At 39.3% G+C, this 13,567-nt stretch overlaps 1 protein-coding gene across 2 annotated transcripts in view; it reads left to right on the top strand.

Moving 5' to 3' along the window:
* Window positions 1–13,567, top strand: part of ATXN10 (ataxin 10) — a 92,308-nt gene that overhangs the window by 40,373 nt on the left and 38,368 nt on the right. For both annotated transcript variants that reach the window (XM_088164860.1, XM_088164859.1), the window contains exons 7-9: window positions 4,427–4,592; window positions 8,259–8,367; window positions 9,476–9,645. In XM_088164860.1, the coding sequence (XP_088020986.1) occupies window positions 4,427–4,592; window positions 8,259–8,367; window positions 9,476–9,645 (445 nt within the window). The remainder of the gene's footprint in view (window positions 1–4,426; window positions 4,593–8,258; window positions 8,368–9,475; window positions 9,646–13,567) is intronic.

Genomic DNA, 13,567 nt, shown 5'->3' with positions numbered 1-13,567 from the left:
CCTTGGCATCTTCCTAGGTAGTGTTAGTGTATTTAAGAATGCATTCTTTTGAGGTACATGAAGAGACAAATCTAATTCAGATAAAAACATTTTGACTCTCATGAACTGGAGAAAAAAGTAGCCATAAACCCCAAGCACAGGGAATTCATTTTTTCAGAATGAGATGAGAAGTCTTCACCACGAGCATTGTAATGTTGGGTGTCCAGTGAGGCTGACCAAGTCTTATAAATGAGGAATGGACAGTTGTGGTATTGAGGTGTCTGGGGAAGGCAGCTGGAACTCGTGAATGTATGGTAGCCCTCAGTTACAGTATCCTCTGTCATGCACATTAAATACAGGTAGTTTAAATGTATTTGCTGAAATGAAATTAGCTGTGCTGAGGAAGTTTGTGAATATGCCCGTTAGTGGTGACTCCCAAAGCTGGCAGTTTCCTGGGGTGCCCAGAGCATATGTGGCTACGTAACTGCAGTTATTTGCACTATTCAAAGTATTTCCTGCAGTTGAAATCCAGTGCATTTGTGTTACCATGGCCATAGTGCCTGCCTCAAAGCAGTACTTGTACAACTGGATCAGCAATTTGAATTTTCAATTAAAATAAAATTCCTGACTTCTGGACAACTTTCTCTTTCATTTCCTAACAAATTTAATGTGTTGTGTATCTGAGTGTCCAAATGGCCTGAAATAAATCCTGTGTTAATGCAATCAGGTTTTTAATAGTATTCTGGGCTGGAGAAGTGCATTGTGTTGTGACAATGCTTACTGGTTCTCTGGAAGGGGTTATTGTAGAAGGTATGGCCATTGAGCTAAAAGAGTGTGGATTCTTGGATTCTTTGCTAGATTTGAGATTTTCCTGCATGTGTGTGCAGATATGTAGCAGAACTGTTTAGAAAAAGCCTGGTTTGCATTCATCCAAGTTAGCCTTGAGCATGGACACTGTAAGTTCATGCCTTGCTTGTCTTAATTACATTATAAAATCTTCAAAAGTGAGCACATCTGTTGTCCTTCCTAAGAAGGGGTTTTGCTTTTATTAACAGCATGAAAACATGCAGCTGAATAGCTTCAGGTGTTTTTAAGATGCTCATCTCTAGGTTTGATTTTAGTGTTGTCAGGTGAAGTGTCCTGAGTGAAGGATGCAGCTGCTGATGGAATTGCCTGCCAGGAAATGGGCACTCAAGTAAGCAGCACCACTTCTTGCTAAAGCTCAGCTACAAGGCTGCCATTGTTAGTGCTTGGGATGGTTTTGTTCCTGGCAATGCTCACGGACATAGAGTAGCTGAAGGTAGCACTGAACTACAGTTACTCACAAATTTACTAGTTTTCATTGAATATGATGCTTGCAAGTATCATCTGAAGAGGAAGGATATGAAAGTCTTGAGGGAGGGCCTAATTTGTCTCATGGAACCATTGCTGTCAGGGAAGTGTTTCAGGAAGGAGAAGCCTAAGTCACAGAGGAAGAATGTCCCAAGTGTCTGGCCCTTGCTAAGAGATTATAAACAAAACACATTTGATGCAAACATTGTTTGATGCTAAGAAAATATAATTTTACACTGCTAGTTTTAGACTTAGTGAGGCATTTATTGTGTAGTAATTTATTGTGTAGTAATGAGCTTCCAGATTTAAATTGCATTTGAATTCTGTGGTTTATTTTCAAGCTATAGGAGACAGAAGTTTGTTTTACTGATGACTGCAAATACCTTATCCTGGCTGTTCTAAGTTTATGCCAATTTAGTCAGCTTCAGAAAGAACTGGTTTTAATTTGGCTGGGGAAAAAAAACTCCAAGAGATTTGCAAAAGATCTTCCTCAGTGGTGCATAAAGAAAAGGAAGATGACATAGCATGATTATTTCTAAACAAAAGTATAATTGTAAATATAATACACAGAATTAGAGTTGAGATACTGAACTGAGTGTTACAAAAATTCCACTGGTACTAGCAGTTGTCGTATTTGTTGTATTTAGCTGCAGGCAAACAAGTAGGAAGAAATGCTGCCATTTGAATGATTGAACAGTTGTGAGATCATTTTAAAAAAATGGGCAAATTGCATTGTCTGGGAGAACTAACTTGGAGAAATTAGGGTGAGTCTTGAAAGAAAACTGAGAGAAACAATAGAAAAAAGGAATGTAAGGGAACTTGCACCAGAACAAAGCACTTTGCTCTCAAGAAACTATTGGCTGAATAAAACTTACTTGAAACTTGAAAAAAAACTTACTTGAAATTCAGGGAAGGATGGGCATGTCCTGAATGACTGTGCCTGGAAGAAAACTCAGGAAAATAGTTCGACTTGAATGCCTAAAGAGACCAGAAAACTTGAAAAGGCATTACATTCAGGTGGTGTTTTAACGAAGGACTGCAGTTGTTGAAAAAGGCATCCATTCGTACTGCAAGGGGAAGAGTAGTGCAAAAAATATTCCCTATTGGCAACCATTTATGTAATGGGGTTTATGGAAGTGTGGTGACTCTCCAGCTTATTTACAAAAAGATTGCTTATCAGTTTTAAACATTTATTATTTGGGTTATTGGTGCAAGAAGCACTGACTATAATCCAGAAGATAGTGTTTGTTTTGGGTTTGCCTGGCCTGGTTTTTGGTAGCAGGGGGGCTACAGGGGTGGCTTCTGTGAGAAGCTGCTGGAAGCTTCCACCGTGTCTGGCAAAGCCAATCCCTGGCAGCTCCAAAGACTGATGTGCTTCAGGACAAGGCTGGGACAGCTAGAAATGGTGGTAACACCTCTGGGATAATGTATTTCAGAAAAAAGAAAAAAAGTTTGCACAACTGTAATTGCAGCCAGAGAAGAGCAGGGTGAGAATATGTGAGAGGAACAACTCTGCAGACACCAAGGTCAGTGAAGAAGGAGGGGGAGGAGATGTTCCAGGCACTGGAGCTGGGATTCCTCTGCAGCCCGTGGTGCAGACCATGGTGAGGCAGCTGTGCCCTGCAGCCCATGGAGATCCATGGGGGATGCAGAAATCCACCTGCAGCCTGTGGAGACCCGTGCCAGAGCAGGGGGATGCCTGAGAGGAGACTGGAAGGAGGAGCCCACACTGGAGCAGGTGTCCCTGAAAGACTGTACCCATGGCAGGGTGACCCACGCTGCAGCAGTTTGATGGGAGTGCTGCCTGTGGGATGGACTCACACTGCAGCAGTTGGAAGGGGACTTTCACCCACAGGAGGGGCTCTACACTGCAGCAGTTTGCAGGGATCTGTTGCCTGTGAGATGGACTCAGGTTGGAGAAGTTCCCACGGGAGGGACCCCAGGGTGCAGCAGCATTTGACCCTTTGTCAAATCTGCCGACAGCACTTCAGTGCTGCCATGCTGGAAAAGCTTTCTGTTCTCCTTCAGATAATAGTTTAATGCAGCTGTATTCATGTATTAATGTACTAGCAAGGACTAAGTAGCTGTTTTGTGATTAATAGAGGTGGGTTCTTGGAGGTCAATAAAGCAGTGACCAAGCTTTTTCCACAGAAGAAGACATTTCTCTTCTTCTTCTAACAACCTGCTTGGTAAATTTAAAAGAAAAAGCATTTGAACTATTCCACATGTTTAAATGTCAGTCTTTCCATCTGAATGTCAAAGATTTCACTGAAAGAAAAGCCTGAACTGGCTTTTGAATTCATTCAATAAGAGTGTTCTTTCAGTTTGAGAGAATGACAGCTTCACCAGTCCCTGTACGCTGGACTGGGGCAGGGACCTGTAGGAGGGCCTCTGCCGTGTCCAAGTCCTACTTCCACAAAATGCTTCCAGTTTGCCCTGGCAACATGAAAGGACATTGGAAATAAAATTACATTAAAGCTGTTAAAAAACCATCTCAAGTAGATTTCATAGAGCAGCTTCATTATGTATCTAGTTACTTGCCAGCTTAATATATTGAACTTGGATTTGCTTAGTCCATCTAGTAACAATTATAAAATGACTATAAAGAACAGAGTGTGCATATCAATTTTTATTTTCTCTGTTTGGGCTGAGAATTGGTTTGGGCTTGTGGAGGAGAGTTACTGAAGGACTGTGGGCAAGGCAAGGGCTGTCAAAACGTGTATTTTTCAAACAGAATCTGTCAACTAGTCTTTCCTTATTTTACTATGCTTAACAGCTTTTAAGAGCTGGTTTGCTGGAAATTTTAGATATTGGGAATATGCAATCTCAGTAATATTTTGTTAGGATGTAAGAAATTATAAATTGAAATAGACTTGAGAAAAATACTGACTTTCCAGCCAGATTGTATTAATTGAATTATGAATTAAATTAATTCTGTACAGAAAAAAACTCAGCAGACAGAAACTGATTGCCATTCATGAGGTTTGTTAATTTTTAAACATCCTCTCTGTTACTAGTGTAATAATTATTTTCATCATTTTTAACTACTGCTTATTCTACTGATAATTCTATGTGGCTCAGTGAATCTGAGTAACAAATTGTTTTCTGTCTCCAGAATTACTCTGTTAGAACTGATGATGGTGAAAGTAAGTGACAAGAACTCAGTTACCAGTGAAGAAATGAATGTGTTTGTCAGACATGCTGACTTCCTTGCAGATTGTTTCCAAGAGAAGTGTGGAGCTGTGCTCAAGTTAACTGCTGCAGCAGACGTGGAAGATGAGGTATGACTGATAACCATTTAAGTACTAGAATTTGAGGTGATAAATCCTCATTGCCACTGATGCCCTGGGGGGGCATACATAACAATATCTTTTCCAGTTTCTGTTGGGAAAAAGGTGGCAGAGCCCACAGTAGAGTCTGTAGGACAGCAGCCAACTTTCACTTTTAATTTGAGGATGGCAAAGGATATGGTACTTTGAAGTAAGCCCCATTGTTAAATATTTCAAAATCTAAAAGATGTTCAAGTTGTCAAATATTTGGGTATTTTATTGTCTTACTAAGGATCACTTCTATAATTTATTTGAGTTGTGAATTGTAATTCCTTCAAATTTAGAAGGGTGTGTAGTGACAGGAAAAGGGGGAATGGCGTCACACTGACAGAGAGTAAAGATAGATGAGATGTTAGGAATAAATCCACCCCTGTGAGGGTGGTGAGGCCCTTGCACAGGTGCCCAGAGAAGCTGTGGCTGCCCCATCCCTGCAAGTGTCCAAGGCCAGGTTGGATGGGGCTTGGAGCAACCTGGGATAGTGGAAGGTGTCCCTGCCCAAGGCAGGGGGTGGGACAGGATGGGCTTTAAGGTCTCTTCCAACTCAGACCATGACCTGAGATGAGCTCAGTTGGTCAGAGCATGGTGCTGGTAACATCAAGGTTGTGAGTTTGATCCCCACGTGGGCCATTCACCTAAGAGCTGGACTTGATCCTTGTGGCTACCTTTCAGCTCAGAGTATGTTGTGATTCTATGATGATCCTATGATTCAAATATGAACCAAAATGAAAATACTTATTCTGTTCATAGATGGGAAGCAGTAATACTTGTGTGATCAGAATAATTTTATTGTTAATACAAAACTACTGTGCAATAGTTTCACTTCTGGAAGCTCTAGAGAAGAAGTGTCATAAATAATTTATTATCAAAGTAAAAAAAACATTTATCTTAAATGCTTTTATATGATAATATTAAAAAGTGTTTTACTTGCTTGGGTTTTTTTGTTTGAATAGGCACAGGAATTTTAAAAGTAGGTTGAGATGTGTTGTGAAAAAATACCATAAATCACTTTGTGGGGAGGTGGTAGTTGCATGTGTTAAAAAAACCAAAACACAAACCAACAAGCACACAATCTCTTCTTATCTGTCCAAGAAACACAGTCTCCCTCACTGCCCTAACTGTTTAGTCTAAGTTATGTGATAACTTAATTGACTACTTCTGGAAAAGGTACTAACTTGGCAGTGAGAGGACATACATTGAGACAATTCCCTCTTTACTTTTTTTCCCCTGCCTTCCTTATATGTTTTTTATCCTTTGTGGTTTCATTCCAAACCACTTTCTGTGGTTTCAGTTCATGGAAAAAAAACCTATTTGTTTGTATCCACCAGAAGGAGGTCTCTGTCCAACCAGAAGGTGCTAGGACAGCAATATTGTGACTATTACTGCATAACTTACCCTCTTGACACAGAGTTCTTATTCTTCTCTCATATAAACAAGATGTATGATAAGTTGAGTATCGCTTTTTGATGGGAAAATGGAGCTCACTGAATGAACAGAAAATATAAGTACTAATAAGTGAATAAATAGAGGGCAATATGTATGCATGCATATCTGTGTATACATTTGTTCACAACCTATGCTTGCCATGGGAAAAGAGAAATGCCAGTCTAAATTCATAAAATTGTTTCTTTTCTTACAAGAAATTATAAAGAATTGCACCAATTTCTCATCATTTGTATAAGTATTTTTAGATTTTGTGTAGCAGTTGTATTTAACTGCAAAAAAATGTAATTGTGCATGTAGAGTCTGTCATTAAAAAGGCTTTAGGCAGCATCTGTGATACTCAGCTTGGCTTTGCCTGGCCTTTTCTGTGGCCCACAAGCCAAGTGCCCTGCTCAGGCCATGTCTGTAGTAGTAAGCTGCCTTAGACTCCAGAATTCTGAGGCCACGTTTGAAAACTTTTGGGAACAGTCCTTGGACTGGCCTGACTCCCAGAATGTTGTCTGGGTGTCCCATCCACTGTTTAATTTGTTATATGTAGACACTGCTTTGTTTTCTTAAGGAACATCAGGTCTTGTAGCTTGCATCTTAAACCCATGAGAAGCTAATCATATGCTTTTGCAGTGCTTAAACCAATGTTTAAAATAGCTTTTCCATTTGAAGCCTGACTTGAGCATGCACTAACTTTCAACCATACTTGCAAAATAAAACCCTTCCCTGGACTTAGTTCATCTCTTTATAAGGAACATCTTTTCTGCATCTCGCTCTAAATGTGCTTATTTTAAAAGTCTTCAGTTATTTCCTTATTTACTTTTCAGATTATATCCATATCACCATGTCTGTCAGAGTTCAAACTATTTTGGGTTTTGAAACCTCAAAAGGAAGTATTTTCCTTTACTGCCTTTCTTTTGTACAGGTGGAGGGCAAAAAAAAAAAACCGATTTGGAAAGTCAGCAGAAGGGAAGAAACAATTTTTTGAACTTAGCAAGTTTCAAATGTACATTGAAAAAAATTTGGGGGTTCTTTTGTATTTTAAGTAATCTAGTCCTCTTAAAAATTGTAAAAAGCTGGTTACTGTCTCTGAAATACAGTTGGGGTATTATTACTTTGTAACAGGATAATGGCCAATGTATTTGTGCTGATGAAAGCAGTTTATTGAATACTTTAGGGCAAGACTTGCATTTTCCTACACCTGTATGGGTCAAAAAATGAAAATACAGCTTTAGTACCTGGACCCTATAGCAATTCGGTGTTTTCAAGGACCATTGAATGAATATAATTTTACTGCTTAATTACTGAACACTATTGTTGATGATTTGAATAACATTGTGTTGATTATATGGATCCAAAATATTATACTGTCGGTAAGTAAATCCTTTTTTTTTTCCTGGACCAGACAAGGCAGGAATAATTACTGTGACCAATGTCTCAGCCTTTTCATGGCTACTTGCAGTTTATGTAACACACCTGGAGTGGGATCATCTTGCAGTCACAGCCTGGCTCTTGAGCAATATGTGGTGTTCCAAATTCTGTCATGTGCTCTTAAGGTATTTTCTGTAAGTGCTGGATTGTCATTATAAGCAGGATCAACATATTCCATGTGAAAAAATAGTTCTGTGGCTGAATAAGTAATATGCAAATGAAATTGTGTCTCATACCTAACCAAAATGCTGCATCTCTGATCACAATCCTATTTACCCAAGAATAATGTAAATTCTCACAGCCAGAGTTTGTTTGACCACAGAACTTTACAGAATTCCTGCGGATAACAAATTGGTGTCTTGCAGGCGGTGTTTGTGTCTTTAAAGTGGAGCGCTCCGACTGAATAAACTCAAAGAAAACATTTATACAGAAATAATTTTCTCAGCTAGTAATTTTCTGTATTTCTGCTTTTGGAAGCTACTGTGTTTTTGTTAAAATTTTATCCCTTATGGCTCTGTTTTGGTTTCCCCATGATTTTTCAGGCAGATATAACACTAACTGTAGAAAAGAAATTGCAATCTAATACGTTATTGTTATTTTAGAAAGTTGCCCTAATTTATATAAATTTATTCTTGGCAGTTTGAAAGGCCTGCACAGAACCTGAGGAGCTGAGAGTTCCTGTCTCCTATTTACATTTCTGGGTTTATGCTTTTGTGTTAGCCTTCATAAGCCATTTCAGAAATGCAGTTTTCATTCCAGGAAGCACTGGTGACAATTCGTCTTCTCGATGTTCTTTGTGAAATGACCTCAAACAACAGCCAGTTGGAACATCTGCAGGCATTCCCTGGTTTGCTTGAAACAGCTGTAGGTGAGTGAACATCCACAAGCCTTAACTGTTGGTGCTCTGTGAATGAAAACATGTTTTTCCCAACTGGTGGTAATTATAGTTCTGACCTTTGAGTAAGATAAATAAATAGGAGATGGAGTTAATCTGCATTTTCAAATATTTGATTTGTTCCTGGAAAATTTCTGCTTCTCCACTTTCTCTGTTGGCCTGTGTTGCCCAACAGAGCTTCAATTGAAGAAGCAGCAATGTTCTTTCCTATGGAAAGTGGTGCAAGGGACAGCTGCTTCCTATGTTCTGTCACTGGCAGCATGCGTAGAAGAGTTTCTTCTAGAATTAGAAAAAGGACTTTCCCTCCATGCCTGTTCCCTTCTGTTTCCCAAAGTTTTGAAATTTAAGCGCAGTTTGAATGTTATTATCAAATCCAGTGCCTTTTAAAGGTCAGCTTTAAAGAAGCTAAGAAACAGCAAGAGAAGGGAAGGACTGTATGCAAAGAAAATGTGTCAAGATGTTCCAGAGATGCTCAAGGGAGGAAGGAGGGGTGTTACATACCATGACCTCTTTTATATATATATATATATATTTTCTTTTTTTTTGCATCTTAGCCCTTTGAGACTGAGGTATGTTACCATACCTCAGAAAATTGTAAAAGAAAATTGTAAAAGTGTATTTTTAAGACAGTGTATTAGGTGTATTTTTTAAGTGCCAGAACAGACCAAAGAAGAGAGGAAAGTGATTCTGTGTTTAGTATGTATTGCTGTGACAAATTCAAACTTCAGGAAGTTTTCCAAAAATCTTGGTTTTAGCAATATATTTATGATGCCAGAATTCTCAACAGCCTACAAATTCTGACTCTTTAGGTAGAGATCAATAGCAGCTGCCTTCAGCCTTAATGTGTGAACTGTGTAAGAGTGTAAAATTACACAAAAATGCCTGCTGACCTTGGGCTGGTCTTACATGGATGTTTATATTACCCTAAATCACACAATGAGGTAAACTTTCAAAGTTCTCTGACATGATTTTGAATATCAGAAATTATGTTGCTTAGCATTGAACTCAATAATTAATAATAAAGCTCTGTGCCAAGAGAGACTAATTTTCTAATGGTAATGTATTAAAATGTTTTATCTAGATACCCTGAGATTAACTCACCTTGCTGGGAAACAGGCTGTAAATATTTTCACTGCCACACATGCCATGACAGGGCAGGAAGAAATTTCACATCCAGCCGTGGGTTTCAAATCTCATCTCATTCGTTTGATTGGAAATCTGTGTTACAAGAATAAGGAAAACCAAGACAAGGTGAGCTTATACATTTTCTGGTGGAACTCTGATGTGTAAACAGATGCCTGACTACAAGGTAGCTGAAATGTATTGTTAGTCTAGAAATTGATTTGTAAATTTTAGAATTGATTGTATAAAGCAGGCTTTTTGGTTTGTTTTTTTTTTTAGTGTCTGTGAATTGCTATTACAATTATGCTGACTTTTTAACCACAATGTAATATTTACCTGCCTACCTTTTGTTTCAGCCCTGTAGAATGCCAGCCAGTGCCTAATTCCTTAGTGGCTTCCTTGCAAAGTCTCAAACTAAATTTCCACTTCACTTTGAAGGGAAATGGATGTCCATTATTGCATGAACATAATTTTAAATCTTTGAATTAGTCTAATGCTTCTTCTTCCTTTTTCATGTCACTTTAAAAATGCAGGTCTTCCTTTATCAAATCACTTGAAACCCTTTATCTTATAATTCCTATATAGAAAAGCAGTTTTGTTTCCACAGTGGGGAAAAAGAGGAAACAGCAACAAACTTTAAATATTAAACTATTTTTTGAGTAATAAAAGATGTGGCTTCCCTCCAGGACTTGTTAGACTATCTTGGTTTCAGCAAGAAATAGATTTACAAAGTGTCTTTCTCTGACAAATTCTAGTAATGTGATCCTCTGGATGGGTAATGTGGGAATGCTTATGCATATGGAGGAGAATATGAAATGTGAGGTTGTGTGGAGACCTCTTATCAGACTACAGGGAAGTCAGGGAGGAGCTCTTTATCAGGAACCATAGTGACAGGGACAGGTCAAAGGGGAACGGCTTCAAACTGACAGTGAGTAGGTTTAGATGAGAAATTAGGAAGAAATTCTTGGCTGTGAGGATGGTGAGGCCCTAACACACGTTGTCCTAAGAAGTGAATTCTCCATCCCTGGAAATGTCCAAGGCCAGACTGGATGGGGCTTGGAGCAACCTGGTCTAGTGAAAGATGTCTCTGCAGGGGGCTTGGAATATCATCATCATCATCTCTAAGGTCTGTGCCAACCAAGGCAATTCTCTGATTCTATTCTATGAATCTGTAATATAACCTTAGTGCTTGATGTTGGTTTGCCTGACTTTTCTGGAGACAAAAGCAGTCCCTCAATACCTGGGGTTTGAATAATGTCTTGGGCCCAGCTCACCATGGAACAGAGTTGGATCACTGCAATCAGGAGCTCTTTCCTGAGTCAAGTGACACACAGGCTACTTGCCCTCTTGGGTGTGGGTCCTGCAGTGTGTGTCTCCAAGTTCAGTGGAGCAGGTCGACTGCACGGAGTGTTGGTAACAGAGCTGAAGCTGCAGACCGTCAGGAGAGGATTGATAATTGCTCTGCAAAGGCTGCTTTTCCACCTCTCTGTTCATGGTCTTCACCTGCTATACAACAATCAAGGGATTAGTGTACTGGTTTGTTGGTAGTGGGGAAAAATCTTGTAATGCTGTGGAACAGAGAAATACCCTACGAGTGCTTTATTGCTTCTTCGCTTTCTGTTTAAAATCAGTCTTTGCTTTTAGAATGTGTTCTTTAGCTTGTACTCTGTTAGCATTAGGAATGCATTCTTTACATCCTTTCTTCCTCCTAGTTTAGTTCCACTGTTGTGATAGGTTCTTAAGATGTTAGGGAGTAGGCAGGCCTGTAAGCAGTTACTGGCATTGGTCTTGCCAGGCTTGCTGCCCACTTGCGTATTCTGCAAGGCTGGATGGGTTGGTATTCTTAAGATAAAACATTCCCTTTGGACTGACCCATGTTGGGTCCCTTCATGTTCTGAGCTGCACTAGCTCTTGGAGAGGAGAGAACAACAAATAAAAGTGCTGTACTTGGGACACTGTGGGGTGAGCTTGTTCCGTGTTGGACCTGCCAAGCGCCTGCAACAGATGTGCAGTTCCATCCTTTATTCCTTTTGTGTAGCAAGAAGAGCTGTCACAAGTTACTGTCATACATGTGGGGCAGTCCCCTGGCTTGTGTTGTGTTATGTCTGCTTCACAAAGATGCACTGTATGTTTTTATTAAATACACTGGAAGGAAGGAGGTGGGTTCTCAGGCTGAGCAAGGGTTGGAGGTCTTGACTGGTAGGGGTGATGACTGAAGCTATCAGATGGAAAAAGTGAAAATTCTTCCATACTCACATTACCTTGTTAGACTTGCCTTCTAAGCACCTCACGTTTTTCATCCAGATAGAATTGATACTGGTTTATTGGGGGAAGGCTTTAGATACTTATTTTCTACTCTCAGAGCTGTGACATGATGGATTCAGGTCCTTCTGCTGCTTTAGTATAGAACTGTTCAATAAAGAGTAAAACTTACAAAAGAACCCTAATGAATGAATTACAGAGGGTATAGTTCTTTATTGTAGAAATGAAACTAATAAAAAATAGGTCATAGCAGTTAACCTGCACCCTTGTTTCTGTGTTCCTTTATAAGAATCATATACATGGAAGGGAAGATGACTGATCTCTGCCTTATTTTTACACCTAGCACTGCTCTGCACTAGCTTATTTCCTGTCCCTAAAGCTGCCAAGGACATTTTAGGTGCTATGGATGCCGATGAAATGAATCATAGCATTCTAATCTTAAAATCTGTTTCTTTGGTAAAGCTGCTCAGTTGTTCATAGGGAGAAAAAATTAAATATGTAGTTGCCTTTGGTACTGGCACCTTACCTAGGTAGAGTCACTCTAATGAGATGAACAATTTTTTCATGGGCTCGTATTTATTTGAGGTGGCAGCAGTGCTTTCTCTAATGCTATAATGCTGTTTTTTATCAATGGAGAGATGAAAAAAGGAAGTTTTCTGGGAGAAAAAGGAAAAGAAAAAGCTTCTACTGTTAAAATTATTCTTAATAAAAGTAGCAAGTAAAACATCTGGATACTATTTAGTGTGTTTAAATTAACTTAGATTTGTATATATATGTATATCTCTAAGCCAAATTGTTTAATATGAGACTGGCTTCCTAATTTGAAGACTGTTCTGCCTGAAAATATGAACAAGATTTGACTTGTTTGGAATTCAGTTTTCAAATCCTTTTTTTCATGGGGCAAGGTGTACAACGAATCCACTTATTTAGCAGAACTTGCCAACATCCACAGATCAAACTGTGACCACCCAGCTCCTCCACTTCATCCTCTTGCTGTAGTGATTATAAAATAGAAAAACTCACATTAAGGACACATGCTTTATTTTTGCAGAATCACAGAATAGTTTGAGTTGCAAGGGATCTCAAAGACCATCATGTTTCACCCCCTGCCAGGGGCAGGGGGGCCTTCCACTATCCCAGCTTGCTCCAAACCCTGTCCAGCCTGGCCTTGAACACTTCCAAGGATGGAGCACCCACAGCTTCTCTAGGCAACCTGTGCCAGGGTCCCCCCACCCTCACAGAGAAGAATTTCTTCATAATACCTAACCTAAACTTACCCTCTTTCAGTTTGAAGCCATTCTCCTTGACCTTTCGCTACACTAAGTTATTTAGCAAATGATTCTTTCTCAGCTAAGGTTTTTAGAAAAACTTCATGAACTTCTTCTTCTTCAGGATTAATGTAACTTTTTAAAAATAATTACATTCTGGCATAGGAACATTTGAAATTACTTGCAGTGAAGATCATCCCACATTTAACTGCACATGCTGTTGAGAGGTGGTAGGGGAAGAACTAAACCTCTTGGATTAAGTAGAAACTTGCATCATTGTGATTATTATATTTTCCTAATGTTAAACACAAGCCTAAAATGGAAGAAAGATTCTTGGTTTACAGTTAAATAAAAGAAGGAGCCTTTTGAAGCTGTATACTCTGAAGTGGAGCTCCTGCACACCTACCAAAAAGTCTGCGTGGTTCCACTGGTTGGGTGGGGCTGTTCTCATGTATGTTCTCTGTATGTTTTAATGCTTTGCTAGGTAAGGACAAAACATTCAGGGTGTTGCAGGACTGAGC

The sequence above is a fragment of the Sturnus vulgaris genome, chromosome 5 (genome assembly GCF_052056855.1).
Source record: "Sturnus vulgaris isolate bStuVul1 chromosome 5, bStuVul1.hap1, whole genome shotgun sequence".
Lineage (NCBI taxonomy): Eukaryota > Metazoa > Chordata > Aves > Passeriformes > Sturnidae > Sturnus > Sturnus vulgaris.
The sequence above is the reverse complement of the archived record's forward strand: the minus strand, read 5'-3'. Positions and strand labels throughout refer to the sequence as shown.